The following is a 24,781-nucleotide window of genomic DNA, read 5'->3' on the forward strand; positions in this document are numbered from 1 at the left end:
GACCTGGAGATGTGGCCTGTGATGTCTGCACTGGGAGAAAGCTGAAAGCCCTCAAGTCCTGTCTGGTGTGTCTGGCCTCTTACTGTGAGCAGCACCTCCAGCCTCACTATGAATCCTCTACCTTTGAAAAACACAAGCTGATCGACCCCTCCAAGAAACTTCAGGAGAACATCTGCTCTCTTCATGATGAGGTGATGAAGATTTTCTGCCGTACTGATCAGCAGTGTATCTGTTATCTCTGCTCCATGGATGAACATAAAGGCCACGACACAGTCTCAGCTGCAGCAGAAAGTACTGAGAGGCAGAAAGAGCTCGGGGTGAGTCATCAAAAAATCCTGCAAAGAATCCAGGACAGAGAGAAAGATGTGAAGGTGCTTCAACACGAGGTGGAGGCTATCAATCTCTCTGCTGATAAAGCAGTGGAGGACAGCGAGATGATCTTCACTGAGCTGGTCCGTCTCATTGAGAAAAGAAGCTCTGATGTGAAGGAACAGATCAGATCCCAGCAGAAAGCGGAAGCGAGTCGGGCCAAAGAACTTCAGGAGAAGCTGAAGCAGGAGATTGCTGAGCTGAGGAGGAAAGACGCTGAGCTGGAGCAGCTCCCACACACAGAGGATCACATCCATTTTCTACAGACTTACTCCTCGCTGTCAAGTCTCAGTGAATCTACAGACTCACCCAGCACCAATATCCGTCCGCTGCGCTACTTTGAGGATGTGACTGCAGCTGTGTCAGAGGCGAAACATAAACTAGAGGACATCCTTAGAGAAGACTGGCCTAAGATCACATTGACAGTGACTGAAGTGGATGTTTTACCGCCTCAACTAGAGTCCAAGACCAGAGCTGAATTCTTACAATATTCACATCAAATCACACTGGATCCAAACACAGCGAACACATATCTGTCATTATCTGAGGGGAACAGAAAAGCAACATTAATGGGAGCAGAACAGTTATATTCTAGTCACCCAGACAGATTCACTAAATGGTTTCAGGTCCTGAGTAGAGAGGGTCTGACTGGACGTTGTTACTGGGAGGTGGAGTGGAGTGGGAGGGGAGTTTCAGTAGCAGTCTTATATAAGGATATTAGCAGAACAGGGAAGACTGATGAATGCCAATTTGGATTCAATGACAAGTCTTGGGCATTAGATTGTTACAAAGATAGATATGAATTCAAACACAACAATATCACAACTCCCATCCCAGTCCCTCCGTCCTCCAGAGTAGGAGTGTACCTGGATCACAGAGCAGGTATTCTGTCCTTCTACAGCATCTCTGAAACCATGACTCTCCTCCACAGAGTCCAGACCACATTCACTCAGCCTCTCTATCCTGGACTTTGGCTTCGATATTGTACTGGAGACACTGCTGAGTTGTGTAAGCTCAAGTAGATCGGAATTATTCAGCAGTAATGTGCGAGATTCAATTTTTTTTAAAAATTTGTCTCCATCTTTAATGCTAAGCACTAATTGCTGTGGTGTTTTTGAGCTGCACTCTTCCCAGAGATCACCTGTCAATCAAACAGTGTCCAGTACTGTGACTGTACTACAGCGTTGATTAAGTTTTAGTTTCTGTAGGTGGCGCTCTTTTCTTTGTCTGTTCAGCCATGGTTTGTATCGCTGCTCATGCTAACTACCCAGTTCTTCTTCTATTGATTCAAAACAAACCAGAAATGTAAAACGCATCACTTCCTGTGCAGCAGTGGATTTTTTGCCATGAAAGAGCTACCAGACACCAGGTGTTTAGAACAGACAATGTAAAATGCTTCATGAACTGGATATAGGTTGATTTACTTTTATGTTATATCAGTCGATGATTGGGAGTGCCCAAATGGACATTTATTCATATGAAAAACTAAACTGTTGTGTGGTCTGTATAGTTCTTAACTTTGTTTCATATTTGTATTGCTGCTTTAATATTTTCTGCTGATTCTGTTCCACTTTATGGGCCTTAATGGAGCCAGCACTAGAGGTCTTTCCTTTATTACAGCTGAATAGTTGTTTTTATGTTGATTTTGTTCCTGGCAGTTTGTATCCTTATTAAGAAAAGTGAACTACAAATGTAATCATCATTATCATAGTCAATAGCGAGAGCATGCATTGTTTTCCTCCACAGTGCTGACATACTGGTTTAACAGATTGATTGTGTGGAAGAAGTGAATATTTAGATGGAAAGATTGAACCAGAGTCCTTTACCCGGTTTTAGTGATTGGATGTGTGAACAAAGTGAATGTTTGCAAAAATGAATAAAGTTTAGATTTAGAAGTTTAAAGATTATTTTTTTTCTGTATTCATTCCAGGAAGTCTATCAGTCCTGCTAGAGAAAATGTGAAACTGACATGACCGTATATGTTAGAAAGTGGTGTTCAGGAGACTATGACCACCACGGTCAGGTCTTATTTAAAAAAATGTCCCACAGTCCAGTTCGATGAATCAAAGTTTATTTGTGGTGTATGTTGTATATACTGTATGTCTGTGTGTGGTTCTGCAATACAAATCAAGAAAAAAGGAATACAATAGTCAATAAATACAATAATCCACCTCAATCAAATTCAATATTCAATTCAAATAATATATATAAATTCATAAGTGCACATTACTACAGGAACCTGAGGAATTATTAATATTGAATAAATTAAACTGTCACTTACCTAAAGATACTGTTTAGACTATAAAATAACCAAGAATAACACCAACTATAAATAATAACTGCCAATAATGATTACAGTTGACATATCTAAACACCTGTTTAGTGCATCCAACAGGAATCAGATATCCATTAACAAATATACATGAAAATCAAAATGTCTTTACCATTAACCTTTAACACAATTCAAAGAGAAAATAATCACTTACATTTGTCATATATTACGCAGGCTGCTAGGAATCTAGGAGTAATATTTGATGCTAACCTCTGTTTTGATGATCAAGTCAAAAATGTTGTTCAGTCATGTTTCTTCCAGCTCAGGATAATCTCTAAAATTAGGTCATTTTTATCAGTTGCTGATCTACAAAAAGACTTTTAAGGCCTTAAATGGCCTTGCCCCGAAATACATTTCTGATTTATTGACTTGGTATATGCCCTCTGGACCATTAATATCCGCGGATGGACCCCTGCTGGTTACTCCCAGGTCACAGTTTGTGACAAAGGGTGATCGGGCTTTTGCTATTAGAGCCCCCACTCTATGGAACTCTCTGCCCACTGAACTCAGACAAACTAACTCGCTAGCTTCTTTTAAATCTCTTCTTAAAACGTTTCTTTTTGTGAAAGCCTTTGGAAATGTTTGATATATGTTTTCATGTTATACTGTTTCTACTGCTTCTATTTATTTGATCTTATTCATTTTATTGTCCTTACTTCCTCAGTGCTCAAGCCCTTCGGCCTTATTCTCATTGTATCTGCCTTGTCTGGTTTTCTTTTCTTTTGTAAAGCACTTTGTAACATTGTTTAGAAAAGTGCTATATAAATAAAGTCTATTATTATTATATTATATATTTAAGGCAGTGGCAATGCTGTTAATTCAGAAGTTGTTGGAACAAGTTCTGAGACAAAGGAACAAACTCAGTGCATCAGTCCTAATCATCCACAACTTGGCAGTGAGGTGAGGTGGTAGGTGAAAGTTCAAGTGGGAGGGAGCAGAGGATCATGGGAAACCGAGTCTTAGGGGGAGTAACTCTTTTCTACAGTATAACTGAGCCAGTTCCCCCCCCAAAACACAAAGTGCTTAATGTTCAGAGCAGATGTGGAATCAAGAGTCCAATGAAGAATGAAGAATGAAGGACAATCTTATTGTCAATGTCTAAATTCCCAAACCATGGGGTTTGGGACATTGGGATATTTTATTAAAATGTAAACATAATACGAACAAACATTTTATTTATTTTGTTGCAGTAGTACATCATATGTGTATTTCTGTAAAAAATATATACATTATATTATATATGACAATTGTATAACCTTTATATCAAAACTAGCTAAAGCTTATGTTGTTTTCCTGACCTCATGCCTTTTGGGGTCGACTTTGGCTCTTTATCAATATGTGTTTATGTCCTCCATGACAAGCTTTATGTAATATCTAACCGCTGAAGCACGATTCCAAAACAAAACAACAAAAGGATGGATAAAGATCCCAGAAGTTTCCTTGCCAGCCGAGGATGCTTTGGATGGAGACTTGACCGACGAGATGAAAATGAATTGAAATTCCCAAGATTCATTGCGAGAACGACACATCACGTCCGAGCAGCGCTGTAGTCTGCAGTACAGAGCCGGTGGTTACAGGTTGGAAAATGAACCGCTGTGTCTTAATTAATCACACATGAGACATGAAGCATCTGAAAATGACAGGAGGCGTCTCTGTGCTTTCTTTCATGAGAAGATTTAGATTTAGATTTTCACTTGTCAGACCAGAAGATAAACGCTGCAAAGTTAAACTGTCCCAATTCACCCTATTCATCCGTAATAAAGGAAAGACTTCTAGTGCTGGCTCCATTAAGGCCCATGCAGTGGAACAGAATCAGCAGAAAATATTAAAGCAGCAATACAAATATGAAACAAAGATAAGAACTATACAGACCACACAACAGTTTAGTTTTTCATATGAATAAATGTCCATTTGGGCACTCCCAATCATCGACTGATATAACATAAAAGTAATTCAACCTATATCCAGTTCATGAAGCCTTTTACATTGTCTGTTCTAAACACCTGGACCCTCATTTATGAAACGAACGTACGACAGAAAACTGGGCGTACGGTCATTTCCACGCAAAGCTCGGCATTTATCAATTTGGACGTGAGCGGAGGCTACGATCAAATCTCACGTCAAGTCTCAACTCGTGTAGCAAGTTCTGGCGTCAGCATGGACTTGCGGTGCAGCATAGTAAATCTGGCTGAGTCGGAGAATTGTTATTAGACCATATATTCTGACTGGCATCTAAGCATATGCAGCCACATATTCATCACTTAAAAATATGTAGCCTATGGCAAAATATTCTATTTTGTAAAGGCCTACATCAACTATGTGTCATACAACCTATCCCTAACATAAATAGGTATTTTCATATTGTTTGCAATTAACGGTGTTAACAGTTTTCTGGTGATTAATTAAGATTAATTTCTCTTTCATTTTGAGATAGCCTACTTGTTTGAGGTCTGACCATTTTTTCTTCACCTAAATGTAAAGAATTGCGATACAAGCTTTATATTAGGCTACTATTATATATATAGGCTATAAATATCACGGATGTATAAATTAAATATTCAAACCTCAGCTGGAGTTCGATTGTTGATCGCTGTTGACCGCAGCAGTGATTTCTTTCCATACTGCATTTTTCCGACTTCCTTTGATGACTTTTCAGGCTGCCAAATAGAACTAATTGGGTCAATTGGACTTGGGACGTTAGAGTTTCTATTTTGAGGCCGGAGAAGTTTCTCTTCTTGGACGTGTTACGCCTCTCCATGTCGTAAACTTTGGGGGCGAGGCCTCTAAATCGAGAATATTTAGGGGCGTGATATTTAAATGATGATTGTTTTCAGCCTCCACATTTATCAACGCCCGATCATTCTTACGCTGTGATTGACGAGATACGAACGTTTCATGAATCACACGTGAACCCTGTCGTAAGATGATTTCTGCGCTCGGCTCTGCGCTGGTTTCTACGGTAGATTGATAAATGAGGGCCCTGGTGTCTGGTAGCTCTTTCATGGCAAAAAATCCACTGCTGCACAGGAAGTGATGCATTTTACATTTCTGGTTTGTTTTGAATCAATAGAAGAAGAACTGGGTAGTTAGCATGAGCAGCGATACAAACCATGGCTGAACAGACAAAGAAAAGAGCGACACCTACAGAAACTAAAACGTAATCAACACTGTAGTACAGTCACAGTCACAGTACTGGACACTCTGTTTGATTGACAGGTGATCTCTGGGAAGAGTGCAGCGCAAAAACAGCACAGCAATGAGTGCTTAGCATTAAGAATGGAGACAAAATAAAAAAAATTGAATCTTGCACATTACTGCTGAATAATTCCGATCTACTTGAACTTACACAACTCAGCAGTGTCTCCCCTACGATTTGGAAGCCAAAATCCAGGATAGAGAGGCTGAGTGAATGTGGTCTGGACTCTGTGGAGGAGAGTCATGGTTTCAGAGACGCTGTAGAAGGACAGAATACCTGCTCTGTGATCCAGGTACACTCCTACTCTGGAGGACGGAGGGACTGGGATGGGAGTTGTGATATTGTTGTGTTTGAATTCATATCTATCTTTGTAACAATCTAATGCCCAAGACTTGTCATTGCATCCAAATTGGCATTCATCAGTCTTCCCTGTTCTGCTAATATCCCTATATGCGACTGCTACTGAAACTCCCCTCCCACTCCACTCCACCTCCCAGTAACAACGTCCAGCCAGACCCTCTCTACTCAGGACCTGCCACCATTCAATGAATCTGTCTGGGTGACTAGAATATAACTGTTCTGCTCCCATCAATGTTGCTTTTCTGTTCTCCTCAGATAAAGACAGACGTGTGTTTGCTGTGTTTGGATCCAGTGTGATTTGATGTGAATATTGTAAGAATTCAGCTCTGGTCTTGGGCTCTGGTTGAGGCAGTAAAACATCCACTTCAGTCACTGTCAGTGAGATCTTGGGCCATTCTTCTGTAAGAATGCCCTGTAGTTTATCTCTGGCCTCTGACACAGCTGCAGTCACATCCTCAAAGTAGTGCAGAGGACGGATATTGGTGCTGGGTGAGTCTGTAGATTCACTGAGACTTGACAGCGAGGGGTAAGTCTGTAGAAAATGGGTGTGATCCTCTGTGTGTGAGAGCTGCTCCAGCTCAGCGTCTTTCCTCCTCAGCTCAGCAATCTCCTGCTTCAGCTTCTCCTGAAGTTCTTCGGCCCGACTTGCTTCCGCTTTCTGCCGGGATCTGATCTGCTCCTTCACATCAGAGCTTCTTTTCTCAATGAGACGGACCAGCTCAGTGAAGTTATTCTCGCTGTGCTCCACTGCTTTATCAGCAGAGAGATTGATGGCCTTCACCTCCTGTTGAAGCACCTTCACGTCTTTCTCTCTGTCCTGGATTCTCTCCTGGATTTTTTGCCGACTCACCCCGAGCTCTTTCTGCCTCTCAGTCCTTTCTGCTGCAGCTGAGACTGTGTCGTGGCCTTTATGTTCATCCATGGAGCAGAGATAACAGATACACTGCTGATCAGTACGGCAGAAAATCTTCATCACCTCATCATGACGAGAGCAGATGTTCTCCTGAAGCTTCTTGGAGGGGTCGACCAGTTTGTGTTTTTCAAAGGTAGAGGATTCATAGTGAGGCTGGAGGTGCTGTTCACAGTAAGAGGCCAGACACACCAGACAGGACTTGAGGGCTTTCAGCTTTCTCCCAGTGCAGACATCACAGGCCACATCTCCAGGTCCGGCATAACAGCGATCAGGAGGAGCAGCTTGGAGTCCTGTCTTCTTCAGTTCCTCCACTAAATTTGCAAACATGGTATTTTTCACCAGATCAGGCCTTGGTGTGAAGGTCTTTCTGCACTGGGGGCAGCTGTAGATTTTCCTCTGATCCTCTTCATCCCAGTGGCCTTTAATACAGCTCATGCAGTAGTTGTGCCCACAGGGAATAGTCACCGGATCCTTCAGTAGATCCAGACAGATCGAACAGCAAAAATTCTCTTGGTACAGCTGAATTCCTTGCTGCGCCATTTCACTTCTCAGTAACAGTGTGTCAGATAGTTTCATTTCCCCTCAACGGATAAAAGTTGTGCTTCAGTCCAAACCAAAAATCTGTTCCTTGTCTTCATGTTCATTTGCCAATCTGCAGTGAATGGGCTTGTCAGCTCTTGTACTTCACAACATGTGGTTTACACCCATCTTTAAACTGGCAGATCTGTGAAAGGAGAGGGAACAGGAAACATCTGGACAGAATGGAACTGGCTGTATCTGAGATCATGAAGACGAGGGAGGGGTTATCAGACTTTGCTTTGTTCCAGGAAGAGCAGTGGTGTTAAAGAGGCAGTGTGTTTTCTTAGCCCTCGTTTACAGTATGAAGTAAAGATTATGAAAAATAAAAATGGAATAGTTAAACTTAAAAAGACGGATTTTGCTACTACTATTTTACTAATAATTGGCTCTCTTACATAATCTCTGTCTTTCTTTCTTTCTGCTTCGTTCTCAAACTTTCTCCTTCCTTCCTGCCCACCCACCCCATCTGCCTTTAGTCTCTCTCTCTCTCTCTCTCTCTCTCGTGAAGCAGACTGATCGGGACCCGAAATGAACTTTGCCGCCTCCTCTTCAGGTCAATGAGAGAAACGTCTCTTGTTATATTCAGTGGAATATGTTTTCTCATATTTTTTCAGCTTACTATCAAAACATCCGAATAATACCGAATAATAAGGTGAATTCAGGTATATTGGGATAGTTTAGCTGTGCAGCATTTATTTTCTGATCTGACGAGTGAAAATCTAAACTTCTGTCTCAGAGCCCTAGCAATGAAACCACATGATTGACATCACATGACTTCATTGGTGTGATGTCACATGTGGGGTCGGTCAAGTCTCCATCCCATCCATCCTTGGCTGGCAAGTAAACCTCCAGGATCTTTATCCGTCCTTTCGTTCTCTTGTTTCAGAATCGTGCTTCAGCGGTTAGATATTACATAAAAAACATCATGGAGGACATAGAACACATATTGATAAAGAGCCAAAGTCGACCCCAAAAAGCATGAGGTCAGGAAAATAGCATAAGCTTTAGCTAGATTTGATATAAATGTTATCAATTGGTCATGACTTATTCACTGTACCTATTTTTTTTATGGAAATACGCATATTATGTACTAGTACAAAACAAATAAAAACTTTGTTAATGTTACGTTTACTTTTTAGTAATGTGTCCCAATATCCCAAACATGATTTGAGAATAGATAGATAGATAGATAGACTAACCCTTCCTTAAATGACAATCATGTTAGCCTATGAGATATTTGCTAGTTGCTTACTTGTTTTTCAAAGAAAATATTTTGAAATAAACAAAACACATCAACCACATTTTTCCCAGAGCTACCAGACACCGGGTGTTTAGAACAGTAAATGTAAAACAGACCTGTATTGAGATAAAATTGATTGAGAGAAAATGATGTAGAGTATTGCTTCAATGTGAATTAAATAGACAAAATGTTTTTTCACTGTCCCACTTAAGTTTACTATTGTCCTTCACAAGCTCCCCCACATGCCTGCTTCCAGTAACGTTGACTGGTACCTCGACATCCCAACAATGCTTTGATGGCAGCCTGGTAAGAATAGCTCGCTCCACAGGTCCTGGCCTCTGCTGCCAATAGTGAGAGGTAGTAACACAACATGAGACGTGACTGTATTTAGTGGCGAGCTGTGGAGACTCGCACTTAGTTTTGGTACAGCGTTGAGCGGGACAGCCACACCGGAACCTCTCCTGGATCTCAAATCGAGTCCATTCGGATTTGTCATTTTAAAAAGGGGAGTCTTCGGGAGTGTTTTGACTTGGTTTCTATGGGATCTGGGTTAGGGTTGAACAATGAGGAAGATGGGAGCGGTAGACGTACTCTTCATCACTATCAGTCACAACGTCTCCTTCATGGGTAGGTTCCTTAAAGTTTGCTTGATCAGATTAAAAATATTTACAATAAAGGAGTACCAATTTAGCACTGTCCTTTCTACATTACGGCAATCAAAACTCAATGTGTTAACATAAAGATGTATCTATATGAATATGCTGTAATCTGAAAAGCATATAAAAATAATATTTTGATTCTGGTTGTGTTTAGTTATATTTCTAATAACTGTGAACTCTTAGTGTCTGAGTCAGCTCTTACATAAAAAATGTGCTTCCTTATGATACATAATGATTTATATAATTATTTTTCTGTATATATATTTTATTTATATACCTATTATTTATTTTCATATCTTTGTAAACACCCATATTGTGTGTATATTTTCTATTTTCTCTGTCTCCATTTTTTTTATATTTGACCCATACATGTAAATCATGTATGGTTATATCTATCATAGTTTCATACTTTTCTGTCATATATCTGTCATATATTTTTTCTTGATATGTTCTTCTCCATGGGGATCATTAAATATTCATTGTCATCTAATCTAGTAAGCAGTCATTAAATATGACTTGGTCCTCTTTTGTCCATTACAGGCAAAACCTGGTGGATGCTGATGCTGGTTTTACGGCTGCTGGTCCTCCTGCTGGCCGGCTTCACGCTCTTCAGTGATGAGCAGGAGAGATTTGTCTGCAACACCATCCAGCCAGGCTGCTCTAACGTGTGCTTCGATGTATTTGCTCCTGTCTCCGTCTTCCGCCTCTGGCTGTTCCACCTTATTCTTATCTGTCTTCCTCATGTGATGTTTGCGACTTACGTTACGCATAAAGTTTTGTCAAACCACAATTTCGGAGCCTACTACTGCGACAGGAGTCGAGGGACTTCTCCTTTTACACTCGAGAACTCAAGCTGCTCCAGAGAAATGTCCCTCAACAAAGCTCCACTTCATGACCTCCCACGTGATTGGGCGACGCCACGCTTCCACTGCGCTTACCTCCTGGTTGTGATTCTACGGATCCTGCTGGAAACGGTTTTCGGTGCAGGCCAGTTCTTCCTCTTTGGTTTTTCCATTCCGAAGAGCTTCCTGTGTTACGAGGCTCCCTGTACATCGGGGGTTGAATGCTACATCTCCAGACCAACTGAGAAGACCTTGATGCTCAACTTCATGCTGGGTGTCGCCTCCTTGTCCATTCTACTAAGTTTGGTTGACCTGGCGAGCTCCATGAAGGTGATGGTGAGATGGAAGAGGAAGAGGGAGATGCTGATGGAGGAGATGAGTAAAGGGGAGCAGAGCAGTGTGTTTACAACTACAAGCGGGGCTGAAGACACCGACGTCCTTTTGACCAAGAGAACCGTCCCCAGTGGAAGCTTAAAGAACGATGTCAAAGATGAAAAAATCATTGCTAGCAATGGGCCAAATGGTGCATTACCCCATGCAAAGTTGAATGGTGGGACCATCCTTAAGGCTGGTGTATCTACTGATGAGAAGAGTCCAGAATGCAAAGATGCTAAGGTGGAAGTGCCTCGCTCACCCACTCCCATGTGTGCTCCGCTGCCGAGTCACTTCGTCCTCCACAGCCACCTCAACAAACCACCTTTATCCCCTCGCCCAGACAGAGGACCACCACCAAGCCCCAGGGTGCCTACACCCATAGGTGGCAAAAAGCCGGGCCAGTACACCCCAGTGGGTACAGGCTCAGGCCAACAGTCTGACAGCAGCGAATCTCAGGACAAGCGGGCTTGGGTGTAAGGGACAGGACAGGAGAAAAGGAGATCGGCTGAGGGTGGAGATCTATCACTCCTGGACAAAAACTACATCCATCGGATGTACAGGATATTTTGCATGAACTACATTTTTAGAGCATGAGTGCATATATAGAGTTTAATTTATTCCATAAAGGAAGTTTTGCTAAGAATTAAGTAAATAATGCTTATATATTAATTGAAGCCCTTATATTTTTGTAAGCATACAAGGGTTTTTTAGCAGGTTTCAAGGGTCGATGGGGAATACATGTCACTCAACCAAACCAAACCAAACCATGATATGATGCTTTTAGCTCCTTTTGTAGATTTTGGATTATATATGCAAGTTTACACAGGGAAGCAAAATATAGACCATAATAGATCTGCTTATATAATTCTCTTGCTGCCTTTTGCACATAGCTGTTTCATGATAACCTTGTATCTCCAGTTTTAGTGATTGGCCCCAAGGATTTGTGAAATCCATTTCAAAAATGGATGGAAATTCAGCCAGGTTCTCTCAACCCTCAAACCATTTTAGAGATACAAAGTTTTCATGTGACAGCATTGATATGTAGTTTTTCTTGATGCATGCTTACTAAGTGAAGCAAGTTGTGGATCTTAATGCAACAGCTGCCAATTTTTGTGCGGCAGAATGCAACTGATTCCCATATTGTTACTGATGTGGTTGTATTACATTTTTACACTGCAGTGTATTTGTTTAACACATACCTCAAGCTGTTTCTGTTTTGTTATGAGAAAATGACTCATTGAAAAAAATGCAGGCTGACCTTGACGAAGCAGTAGTTACAGCACTCAGCTGTTCAGCCACAACAGACACACTGACCTGACCTCTGACCTCCCACCTGACCCCCCCCACGACCCAGCCATGACCTGACTTAAGCCAAACCTGCTCAGATGACGCAAGACCTTCAACCTCCTCACCTCAACAGCAACTCACTATGCTAGCATGGCTAACCCCAACCACTGGATCTGTATGATACAAAAGTGATCTTGAATGAATGAATGAACGAATGAATGAATACAGTATGATCAGATATTACCTTATGAATTAATGTATTTTGTGAATCAATGAGTGAGTGACAGACATCACATGAAAACACAGTATATTGTGACACGCAACACACTTAGCCTACATGGGACAAAGATGCTTCTGTAACTGAATTACTCTTTTGAGGCTTTGTTGATTAAATCAGGTATCCAAGATATGCATGGAAACAAGGCTCGTCTACTGTGGTTTTAATCAGGCTTTTTGAAGGACGATACATACTGTACATCAGTGTTGACCATCTGCATGCCAACAAAATTACAATGATTCAGTGTTTCCCTTGACTATTTGAACTTTGGCAGGGTGGAAAATCCTCTGAAACAGCATTTACACCACCATAATAGTATACTAAAACCCAGACTAATGAAATTCCATAATGAAAAAAACAAACAGTGTTATAAGGCAGGGTGCAAGTTTGCCAGTTGGCCAACTTCCACCAGTTAGCCAACATCCACCGGTTAGCCAACTTCCGCTCTGCAAAACAGTTGTTGGCTCTGCCTCCAGAGCAGCTTTGCCTCTGAGAAACTAAAACTACAATCTGCTCAATCCTATGCTGACTGCAACCCCCCACACCCCTCCAAAACCCTGAGATACATTACCTCCAGTGTAGCTGTGACCCTAACAGATGCCTCATGTCCACATCATTCTTCTTCTACTGTAGCATTTGGGGCAGCTATGAGGTGCACAAAGGCTACCAGGGTGGCCAGTGAGCCGGTGCTCAGAGGAAAGGGATTGTAATGTCACTGGTGGAGGTGAACAGGTCGACATCACAGACAAACAAACCTGGTGACCCTACACATGCTTACACACACACACACACACACACACACACAATCCTCACGCATGCATGCACGCCCGCACACACCTCTCCAAGATCCATACTGCCACTCAGCAGGGTTACCACCATACTACACACACGCACTCGTGTACACACATGCATTCATGTACATACACACATACACATTCATGCACACACAACAGTGTCCCTGAAGTGACAGAGTGTGTGTGTGTGTCTTCTATATTAGCTCACCTTCCTTCAGCTCGTTAACCTCACACACACACACACACACACATAAACAAAACTAAGCTATTTGTCCTTGGCAAAATCCCAGCCACCATGTCTGTTTACACACATGGGGAAGGTATGATATAAGCCATTGTGCAGGTGTTTGTTTTTACTTAATTGTACTTGTATCTTTAACAAGAACATATGGGATATTATGCTTGTACTGCATGGGTGTTTCTATCATTTTCTATCATGGAATCTAATGAAGACAAAGTGATTGATTAAATGAAGCTCCTGGTTGAAAACAGGTTTGGAAAGAAACTCTTCAAATATTGACATATAAAGGCCCCTCTTTGGCTGTCCATGTCTGCTTTTATCAGATAACCTGAGAATAATGGTGCTTTTACTGACCTCTAGTGGTGAATATCAACTACTGCACTAGATAAAGACCACCTACAATACATCACAATAACCTACAAGTATTTGGTTAATTTATTTGCCGTCCAAGAATATCAACTTATTTTCCTTAACATGTCAAATAGTCTGGTAGCCTGTGTTGAAGGATTTTGTTCCAAAATCCACCATTTGACATCTACTCTTACAAAATAACTGATAGAACAATTTAAAAATGGTCATTTTAATGGATTGCAGATAATTTAAACCCTTGGTTGACAAAATGATAATGCTTCTACAGACCGGAGCCTCTATGTTTAAAAAAATATTGAATAATGAACTTCCGATAATGCTTTCTTTCTCCCCAGAATGGATATGTTGGAAATTAATTCTTCAATTGCTCAACAAATATGATCCACAGCCCACTTAGAATAGACTATTAATATCACTTCACATATGAAAAGTTAATTTCCAAAGCTCTCATTTTAAAAAGAAAAAAAAACCATTACCTGACATTCATCATTCATTTCTTTCTAAAATACAGACGATCCAGTCTGAAAAAATGTCATCAACATTCCAGCCACAGACTCAAATTACCTTCTGTCCCTTAAAAAGCACCATCATGTGTTTGAATTTTGTGCCTCTGTGTCCCTTTTTTCCAGCCGGGGGATGCCTCATTTTGGAACAAAACACTTCATGCGTGCATTCAGTGTTGTGCAGCGGTGTTCAGACATCAATATGAGGGGAATATTAGGAGTCGACGCCTGCGCTCCCTATCGATCCGCTCCTCAACTGAAGTTAACGCATCAACCCCCACCGGGCCGAGGTGCAATAACACACTCCGATCTCATGGGTGACAGACGGAGGAGATTGAGAAGTTAGAGGGAAGAGTCAACATTGAGCACAACAGCACATCAGAGAAGATGTCAGAGGCATCAAAAATATTGATTACCCGGCATCCTCTTCACCTCCGAGGCTGTAGTGTAGGGGGGGGTGTTATGGGTTTATTGTCCCTGATGACTAAAGGTTGAAAAACAAAATCCATTCTGGCTGTCTTTGATGTTAATGGTAGAGGGAGCGCAGCGAGGAAGAGGAGGCAGACGAGGCAGATGAGGTTGGTTCTGTGTAAAGAGAAGCAGAGGGGATGCGGTGAATGGCTTATCGGTCTCGTCTTTGCTTTGAGGCGTCGCCTATCGAGCCGGTGGACAATTCCATCAAGGGAAGCGGGAGTGTGGGTAACAGGAGCTCTGCCGGTCCTGAATTAGGGCAGGGCGATATGGACAAAATCAAATATCACAATATTTTTGACCAAATACCTCGATATCGATATTGTGACAATATTGTAGGGATGACTATTGGTGCTTTCACAAAATATTTACACAATGAGATTTTTGATAAATAATCATCAGTAATGTGGATATAATGACTAAGTGGGTAAAGGCAAATAATAGAACAGCTAGAACAGTCTGGTAAGTTCAGAAAATGACATCACTTTACTGTAATGCAGCCTTTAAAACCAGGAAAAGACACTTATGCCATATCACGATATTACCATATCCAAAATCTAAGACGATATCTAGTCTCATATCACGATATCGATATAATATTGATATATTGCCCAGCCCTATCCTGAATACACTTTAGCAAACACCCAACCCCATAATATTCTCTACGGATTAGAATAGGGACACCGAAGCTGCAGATGCTCTTTGGAAAAGTCAGCTAGGATCAACCTCAGCTGAAGAGAAACCTTATGAAAAGTTAAAATCCTGCCATGTCCAAATAAAGGCTTTTAGCTTTTGTATAAACGGCCTTGGACTTTCTTTTGAGCGGCTCCACTTCACAGAGGACAATAACTTTTTTACAAGGTGGAGCCACTCATCTTTGTTCAATTTGATATACTGTTTATTAGTATATATTTTCTGTCTGTGTATGCCTGTCTTGCTCTCTCCACACACACACACACACATTAAGAGAGAGAGGGAGAATCACACACAAACTCAGAGAATCAAGGGTGGAAGCAACAAATTACAATTAATCTTGTAGACTAGAGTCAGTAAGTCAGTAATTTCACTGAAATATGTTCTGACTGATGTATTATACTTCACTACATAAGCATTGCATCACAAACTTGCATGATTTTTGTGTTATTGATCAGTTTTAACCTTCTGTGATTGTACATTCTCTCTATCTGTTAAGCACCTTGAGATTTTGTTGTATTTTAAAGTGTGCTATATAAATAAAATGCATTACTATTGTTATTATTAAACTGGCTAACTGTAAATTGGACAGTTGTGGAGTGATCAGCAGTGAACGGCCAGTCAGCAGAGAAGTGAAAAAAAAGTGGAAAGAAGAAAAATCTGGCTTTACTTTGTTTATGCGCTTTATTCATTTATTCCTTTATTTAAATTTAAACTCTCTGCCCTCTTGTCCTTTTCACATTGCATGGGAAAGAACATATAAAACAACAGTGCAGTAACTTTTAGCAGTAAATTTTAAATGAGCTACCTTTTATTTCCTTCAAGTACATTTTAACACAGGTAATTTTCCTTCTACTTCAGTAAAGTCTCAGCTGTGTAGCAGTACTTGTACTTGAGTGGAGATTTTAGCAGCTACTCTTTCCACCGCTGCAGAGAATGACAGAAATGACAAACATGACCTCTGACCTCTGACCTCTCCACCCCTTCACCCTGCATGACTTCACACACACGCATGTGAGATAAATGATCGTCACATTTTTAAAAACACTGTGGACAGACGCAAGTCAGAGGGTTACAATACAAGGGTTAAAAGAAAACGATAGAAAAAGCAATGAGATGCCCGGAGAAACAAGCAGAATAAAAGCACAGGACATTTAAGCTTAAATATAATGGGATGATCTTTTGGATGAAATGATGAGAATGTGAAACGTAAGTTTTCTTTACACATTTTTGAAGCACACATTTAACTTTTATCCAATTTGCTTTACATACATTTCATACTATGGTTTGACTGATATGGGTTTTTGAAGGCCAATAACAAGATTTTTTTAAATTAAGCTGCTGATAGCCGATATTTTGCGCTGATATTCACAATCTTTAAATCTGACTATTTTTAAGTCAAAGAAATTCCAAAAAAATTACAAGGATTCAGTGTTTCTCCCAGAGTGGAAAATCTGTTTTTGTGTCTCTTGTGCTCTTCCTGATGTTTGTCTTGAAACCAGCTCCTTGAAAGAAAATACAGAAAATAAAATGTTATTGCAGGTTTTACAAACTGTTTAGACATCATTGTGATCAGAAAGTAACTTCTGCAATATCAGAGGTGGATGACATGACTGGTCGATATTTAATAAAAGGCCAATATATCAGTCTAACCCTACTGTATACATGTTCAGCATGGGTGGCCCCAGTGGGAATCAAACCCCTAACAGTGATTCTCAACCTTTTTCATATCAATTTAGTCCACATTATATGAGATTTTGTCTCCCGGACCCAAATCTGAGGATATTATTATTCTATCTATCTATTTATCTATCTGTCTGTCTGTCTGTCTGTCTGTCTGTCTGTCTGTCTGTCTGTCTGTCTATCTATCTATCTATCATCTATCTATCTATCAATCTAAATTCTATCTGTATTATATGTAGAGAGATAACAGTGAAACTATGATCAAAACAGTCATTCTTCTACATTCTCTGTTTGTGTTAACTTGTAAATGAAATAATGCTGAAGTTTAACAAATTGTCAATTTGCTGGGGACCCCCTGGAACCCCCTCAAGGACCCCTGGTGGTCCCCGGACCCCACGCTGAGAACCGCTGTTCTAACACTTGAGGACCAGACAATTTATATCTACACTTCCATTGCATCTTTTTCGCTGCTGTTAACTTTCAGCGTAAAAAAAACAAAGGCGGGCTTGTGATGAGAGGAAATGTCCTGTAACTACTACTCTTACTGTGGGTCGTTCTCAATAATAACATCAGTCATACATTCATTTTCTTTACTTATTCCTCTCAGGGTCACGGGAGGCTTGAGCCCATCCCAGCATGCACTGGGCAGAAGGCAGGGAGGCAGCCTGGACAGTCCTGGTGCGTCAGTTATTCCTTGAGGAAATGTTTGTTTTAGAGGCATAGTAAATCTGCTGTAGCATGACAATAGCTGTTACTGAAAGCAAAGCGCTTCCCACCCGGCTTTGTATACATTTTTCCAATTACACCGTCGCTATGTGACCTTTTACAACCCGTGGGAGCTGCTCAGACTCCTTAACGTGATTTGTTCAAAACCAATCGCAGGCAGACAACCAATTAGATCATTAGACAAAGACGGCATTCATAAACATCCTAATTTGAGGCAATGAGGAGGAGTTGGGTTCTCTGGATCTGGCCAATAGGATCTCTCCGTGATGATGAGCTCTTCCTGTACCGGCATGTCAACTTCCTGTTTATGTTAGTGGGAGATGGATCCGGCGTGACCTCTCAACCCATTTCCTCTGTTGATTTTTGCTGTGGGCTAAAGGGAGCATGTCCCAAACCCACTGACCCCCCCACCCCACGCACACACACACACACACACACACAGAGGACCATCGGAAGAGGAAACCAACATTGTCTCCCAGCTAATAAGCAGTGGAAGGCCAATTTGTTCACATTGGAATGAGCAAACTCGACCGTCTGTCTCTTGACTTGATGAATGTAATTACTGGGAGGGAAGATCTGTCATATGATCTGTCACAATTAGAACGCTGGAGGGAAAAATTGATTTGTTTACATCAATAGATTCTCTCAAATAACTTGGATCTGCACTGCAAGAAATGTCCATCTTATGAAGTGATTTACTGTCATTTTCTGTCTTAAAATCACACTTTTCTTCAATCAAGTGAAAACATCTGCCAACAAGGGGATTTTCTAGAAACAAGAGTCAGTATCTAGTAAACAAAACATTAGTAAACAACAGTAGTAGCTAGAAAATGATGCTTGATTCACAAAAAAATCCTGAAACAAGTTGATTTGCATTGGAAACGAGTAATCATCTCACCCCAGTGGCAGATTATTTCACTTGTTTTATGTAATATAAAATTTCCAGATTAAATTATTTGTATGGATATCTTTGCAGTGTGCTCAATTAGTTGTTGAATTAATTTCCCCCCCAATGTTTTATTCTTTATTGACGCCTATAGCGGTGTCTAGGACAGTGCAAGATCTTTTGACCACCAGGTGGCAGCATCATATAACTTGTGGCGTCTCTCCTCAGCCTTACCCACAGTGTTCAGGGTCCAGAGTTCAGACATCAGGGTGTTTTACGGGCAGTATATCGATTATCCCTCGAGTCTATGAATGATTAAGAAATAGCAGGGCAATTTAGTCTGGTTTGAGCATTTTAAGAGATTTATTTTCTCACTTGGAAACTCCTAAAGAAGAAAATAGGCCTCTTTCCAAAAAACGTTGTTTGGAGTTAAGGACCGCTACAGCGATTACGCACGGACCTCTGTGACCCCGGGCTGACAGTGATGATGATGATGATGATGATGATGATGATGATGATGATGTTATAGCCTCCAAAAGCAAGGCTGTATCTCCTGTTAATGAGTCCTGCACTGACACATAAACAGACCACACGCTGCACGGGGGCAATTACCTTTACGCACGACAGAAAGGATGTCGGTGTGTCGGCCTGCTGTCAGTCTACAGTAGTGGTTCTCAACGTGGGGTCCGGGGACCACCAGGGGTCCTTGAGGGGCTTCCAGGGGGTCCCCAGCAAATTGATGAATTGTTAAACTTCACCATTATTTCATTTACAAGACGTTAATGCAATTAGAGAATGCTGAAGAATGACTAATTGGCTCATAGTTTCACTGTTATCTCTCTACCTAAAATACGTGGCTCTAATGCGTACTAAATTAGGGGTCCTCGATATGAAAAAGGTTGAGAATCACTGGTCTACAGTGTCTGTCCTTAGTGACGTAACTGTAGGCCTCGGGCATCTCGAGAGTAAAAAACACTTAAAAAAAACCAATAGAGATGTTTCCAGAACTTTAAAAAGTCAGTATAACCCATCAAATGTCATAGCAGGGATGACTGCTACTGGGAAAAAACCAAAACATCTTAGCAAATAATTTGTTCTATTACTGAATCTTAAAATCATTTTCTTTCTTAAATTTAGGCCTCATTCAAAACCTGCATGTCACCGAGCTGAGATGATTTCACTTGTTTCTAATACATTACCAAGCAACATTCTACACATACTTTCAACATACTGACGCCTGTTTCAGAAATTCCTGAAACAAACTGATTTGCATCGTAAACAAGATGAATTATCTCTCCTCAGTGGCAAAATGTTTCACTTGTTTGAAGGAAATTTAGATCTTAAGACTAGATATTATACTAGCTGACTTAAGATGGGCATGTTTACAGTGTAAAAGTAATATAAAACGTGGCATATTTCATCAGCGTCAGAGGTTTAACGGAGGGCAAAAATCAGAGTGAATAACCAAACTAAAGCGCAGAGGGGGGTTAAACCGAGGAGACCACCTGTAGCGCCTCCATTGCCATGCCAATGTTATTCCCTCACAGCCTCACAGCTTGTGAATCTGCAACACTAGAGAGGTTTAACAGAGTTTAGCCCATGTGGGCCCAAAGGCAAATAACAGCTCTAGCTAAATATAAATTAATCTACAAGTGTCATCTGAGAATTTTTGGTGAAATGCATCCATTACGCACAACGATAGAGTGGATAAAAGCCTACACTCTCCTCCACACCAGTCAAAACGTTCACCCACACTCATCTGCTCAGTTTGTTAGTGTTTTTAAAGCATTGCAACATCATCAAAACATTTTACAATCTCTAATGAGTTAATGACAAAGTTTTGGCGAGAATGACCAGGACGCACGGGTAAAATTCAATAAAAGTTGTTTTATTCTCAAAATAAAGATCTTCTATCAAAGTGGAAATTATACATATTTACAATCTCGTAAAATTTCATGTACAAATTTACAATGTATGTACACCAATAATTATATAAATACACTTTACGCGCTAATGAAACCCGTATGAGACAGTTTTAAGGCATTGATTAATGTACTTGTAAATCCATCTTGTAGAAAAAAGAAAAGCCGAGTGATGGCCTCATTTCAGTCAAAGCAGTCTCATTATGAATCTTGTGTTTAAGACAAAACGGTTCTTTACAGTTTTACAAGAAGAGCCTCAGCTATACCATGTAACCTATCGACAAGGGGGATCTTGTCAGCTGTACGCATTTAATTAAGCCCAGATAAGACTCTGCATTCTTCGTGCCAGGTACATTGTTCTGCTGCTGACAGTCTCATTATTTAAGAGAAACCATTAGGCGTTCATTAATGTGCTAATTACAACACGCTGACGGACAATCCCAACACAATTACTGCCCCCCTCCCCTCCCTCCTCCTATTCAAACCCATTTGGTTAAGGCAAGGTATGGGCACTCGCCATATCTTAGCTTAAGTGAGTCCAAATTGATCTTGTACTTTTTAATAAGTAGAATGAGAGAAAAGATCAAGCACAAATGACCAGAAATGCATTTGGAAGCCACATCTTAAAGATATTTCACATTTGGGGAGCATTCAGGACCGATATTCCCTCTAAGATGGTAGTTTGGAGACTTGCTTTTCATAATTTATCACATAAACCAGATAAGAACATTTTGTCAGTCATCAGTCATTGCGCCACTTTGTCCCCAGAATTGCAGCCTATATGTGCTGGTTTTGGAAGTTTTTTTGTGGCAAATGACATTAGATGCCATTAGATGCCACACCTTAGGCTTAAGTGAACTGACAAGCCCCGGTTCAAACCCGGGACAGTGGCATCTGTTTGGGGCAGGAGACGGAGCTGGCCGTCCCGGACCTCCAGGTCAGTCCCGTGCTCACGTCACTGTACATGGACCCTGCGGAGGCTTTGCTCCCCCAGCAGCAGCGCGTGCAGAAAGTCCTCCAGGAGTCCAGGGTTTTCCCGGACCAGATCCAGGCCCCGGAGGTGATGCCCACCAGGAGGCACATAAAGTATTTCAGCATGAACACAGCATAGTCCGGCCTCTGCCTGTCCTGGTCCGACATGCATGTGCAGTTGTGCGTAATTTCCCACGTCTGTCTGTTATGCTGCTCGTAGAAGTAACACGCGACTATGACAGTGGCGGGGACGGTGTATAAAACTGTAAAAACTCCTATCCGGATCATCAGCCTCTCCAGTTTGTCCGTCTTCGTCCCCCCTTGCTTGATAACACTCCTGATCCGGAACAGGGAGACGAACCCGGCCAGGAGAAACATGGTGCCGATGAACAGGTAGATAACCAGCGGTGCCAAAACAAAACCTCGGAGGTTATCCAGATTCTGGTTGCCCACGTAGCATATCCCAGCCACGGAGTCCCCGTCCACAGAACTCAGAGCCAAAACCGCGATGGATTTCATGCTGGGGATGAGCCAGGCGGCCAAATGAAAGTACTGTGCGTAACTCGCTATGGCCTCGTTCCCCCACTTCATACCTGCGGCGAGAAACCAAGTGAGAGACAGTATCACCCACCAGATCGAGCTGGCCATGCCGAAGAAGTAAATGAGCAGGAAAACGATGGTGCAGAGCGCGGGGCCCGTGGTTTCATAGTGGATGTGTTCGATGCCGTGATCCCGGTTGCAGGCCACTTCCTCGTGTCCGGCGATCAGTCTGACGATGTATCCCACGGACACGAACATGTAACAGGCGGAGAGGAAGATGATGGGGCGCTCCGGGTACTTGAACCTCTCCATGTCGATGAGGAAAGTCGCCACGGTCGCGAAAGTGGAGATGAAACACAAGACGGACCACAGGCCGATCCAGAAGGCGGTGAAAGTCTCCTCTTGGGAGAAGTACGGGTTGTGGCACGGCATGGCGCAGTTCATGATCTGTCCCGTTTTGATCCGGTTGTGCAGCGGGTGGCCGTCGCTGGTCACCGGCACCATGGGCGCACGGCAGTGGCATCCCGGCTCGCACGGGGACGCTGCAGGTTTGTGTTTACCGGGGATGCCGCGACCGTATCCGCTGTTCTTCCGGGGGTTGTACGGCTTGAGGGGCCGGTTGGTCGGCTTGGCCACCACGGGCGAGGCGGTGGTCGTCTGGCTCCGGTTGTAGTCCATGCACAGCGTGTCCTGGTTGCCCTGCTCCGGCAGCAGGTCGCACCTCATCCTGTCGGGCCACGGGAAGCCGTACTGCCTCATGAGCGGGGCGCAGCCCGCCTTGGCCCGCTCACACACGCTCCTGCACGGCGGCAGGGGCTTCTTGTAGTCCTCCAGGCAGATCGGAGTGTACATGCTGCAGAGGAAGAAGCGCAGGTCCGGGGAGCACTTGATTTCCACCAGCGGCCAGAACTGGTGCACCTCCAGGCCGGCCTCGTCCTGCGTGTCATGGTTGAACTGATTGGGCATATAGGTGTAGTTGTAGCCGATGCCTTTGCACAGAGGCACCGAGATCTCCTGGCACTGGAGCTCCTTGGCCGCAGCGCAGCCCGATCCGTGCAGGACGAGGGCTAACAGCACGACCCATCCCGGGATGCTCCTCTCCATCGTCGTTTTCTGCGCGCGATTCGTCCTCGTGTCAAAAGTGACAGCGAACTTGCGCTTTGCAAGTAGGCTGCAGGCTGCAGTCCGGTTAATCCAGGGATGCTGCTGAACTCATCCTGGGGCGCAGACACTGGGCTCTGGACGGAGTCTGGTCTCGGAGTGATGGTCTGTATCCAAAAACAAGCGCTGTATTTTCACTCAGTCTGGGTTTCTGTCAGTTCCCCCTCGGTCTACAGTGAATAGTTTGCAGGCAGGCTCGCATCGCTCTCTGCCTTTCTCTGCCTTTGTGTCGGTGCAGCACCGTGGCTCTCTCTGCATGCTCTGTGACTGGAGGGTGCGTTGCGTTTTATACAGGAGGCGTGAAGTCACTCCCCCAGCATGGGCGGGGAGGGGCGGGCAGGGAGAATAAGTCAATCAAGTGCTTCTTCTATAGGTGTTTGTTTAAAATGTTCACCCTGGAGGAAGGGTTATAATCACTTTGTCCCTGTTTACCACCGCCGCCCCCCCCCCCCCCCAACACACACACACGCACCTCCTTTAACAAACAGAGGGGAAGGGTTGCAACACTGTTAGAAACATGAGGATGGGTTATAATTAGGGATGTCAGCTTTCCTAACATGAATCGTTATAACATCAATTCGTAGGATACGTCACTGTAAGTAATATCAAACTGATGCAAGTTGTATTTTAAGGGGGAAGCAATCATAAATTAATGGTTCCTGAAAGTAGCATATATTTGATTTTTGTTCATATTGATAAGGTCATATTTTAGCCACCTTTTTATTTAACATTACACCACTGCTTATAATCACCTTGTCCCTGTTACTCCTCATTTTATAAGCATGTCATGTCATTTATTACTGGGTGGTAAAGACACTGAGACATCGTTATTAACATTTTCTACATCACTTTGATTTAAAACCTTCTAATTTGCTCAAAAATACAACAGGAAATGTAAATATAAAATACAAAAGCATGATTTACACTTCCAAAATAACGTTTTAACTGTAAAATCAATGTAGTAAAAGTAACATTTGAATATCTAGCCATGGGATGAGTGCAAAATATCATTGTTGTACTGAATCTAGTCAACAGTTTAATCAAGTTTGATCCCGGCAACAGCTTAAGTGTCTGCCAACACTTAAGTGCCCTTGAGCAAAACCTCTACCTAAAACCTAAAACCCCTACCTGCTAACTCATTATCAGCTAAATGCCTCAATTATATGAAAATGTAATTAATATACAGCTGTTTCTGTAGTTGAGGAAGTGTGTTTACTGCCGAGGATATACCTGCATACAACCACAACTACTGGTTACTAAGAACCATCTTTACTGTTCATGAGGGAAGTGTGTGTAAGAGAGGATGTGTGTATGAAAGACAGATAATGTGTGTGTATGTGTGTGTGACAGAAAGCATATCTGTGTGTTTTTGTGTGTGAAAGAGAGAGACA

The 24,781-nt window shown here is 42.2% G+C and overlaps 3 protein-coding genes across 4 annotated transcripts; 1 reads left to right on the top strand and 2 right to left on the bottom strand.

The window, feature by feature from the left end:
* Window positions 1-569: 569 nt before the first annotated feature.
* Window positions 570-13,035, bottom strand: LOC139655789 (tripartite motif-containing protein 16-like). 2 transcript variants are annotated; one of them, XM_071533161.1, is made up of 3 exons: window positions 13,019-13,035; window positions 6,072-7,717; window positions 570-777 (listed from the first exon to the last, which is right to left on the bottom strand). In XM_071533161.1, exons 1-3 carry the CDS (start codon window positions 13,033-13,035, stop codon window positions 704-706), a joined length of 1,737 nt encoding a protein of 578 aa, XP_071389262.1. In that variant the 3' UTR covers window positions 570-703. The 2 variants fall into 2 exon arrangements, with proteins under 2 accessions (XP_071389262.1, XP_071389261.1); XM_071533160.1 differs by lacking the exon at window positions 13,019-13,035 and having other exon boundaries at window positions 6,072-7,765.
* Window positions 9,553-11,342, top strand: LOC139655773 (gap junction delta-4 protein-like). Its single transcript, XM_071533136.1, has 2 exons — window positions 9,553-9,616; window positions 10,189-11,342. The coding sequence occupies exons 1-2, from the start codon at window positions 9,553-9,555 to the stop codon at window positions 11,340-11,342; spliced, it is 1,218 nt and encodes a 405-aa protein (XP_071389237.1).
* A 7,651-nt stretch (window positions 13,036-20,686) lies between the features above and the next one.
* On the bottom strand, window positions 20,687-23,637 carry LOC139655783 (frizzled-8-like). The gene has a single exon (XM_071533147.1). The coding sequence runs from the start codon at window positions 23,331-23,333 to the stop codon at window positions 21,591-21,593; it is 1,743 nt and encodes a 580-aa protein (XP_071389248.1). The 5' UTR covers window positions 23,334-23,637; the 3' UTR covers window positions 20,687-21,590.
* Between the last annotated feature and the right edge of the window lie 1,144 nt (window positions 23,638-24,781).

Source organism: Centroberyx affinis, unplaced genomic scaffold, assembly GCF_046629955.1.
Source record: "Centroberyx affinis isolate AG114_WGS23_722 - 3 ecotype Tasmania unplaced genomic scaffold, CSIRO-AGI_Caff_v1 ptg002327l_1, whole genome shotgun sequence".
NCBI lineage: Eukaryota > Metazoa > Chordata > Actinopteri > Beryciformes > Berycidae > Centroberyx > Centroberyx affinis.

Excerpts from the sequence above, each read along its gene's own strand:
- LOC139655789 (XM_071533160.1), bottom strand. The coding sequence starts at position 7,746 with ATGAAACTATCTGACACACTGTTACTGAGAAGTGAAATGGCGCAGCAA. Across the intron at positions 778-6,071 it reads TGGATTTTGGCTTCCAAATC|GCCAGTCTTCTCTAAGGATG; the intron begins GTAGGGGAGACA and ends ATGTGATCTTAG.
- LOC139655773 (XM_071533136.1), top strand. The coding sequence starts at position 9,553 with ATGAGGAAGATGGGAGCGGTAGACGTACTCTTCATCACTATCAGTCAC. Across the intron at positions 9,617-10,188 it reads TCACAACGTCTCCTTCATGG|GCAAAACCTGGTGGATGCTG; the intron begins GTAGGTTCCTTA and ends TGTCCATTACAG.
- LOC139655783 (XM_071533147.1), bottom strand. The coding sequence starts at position 23,333 with ATGGAGAGGAGCATCCCGGGATGGGTCGTGCTGTTAGCCCTCGTCCTG.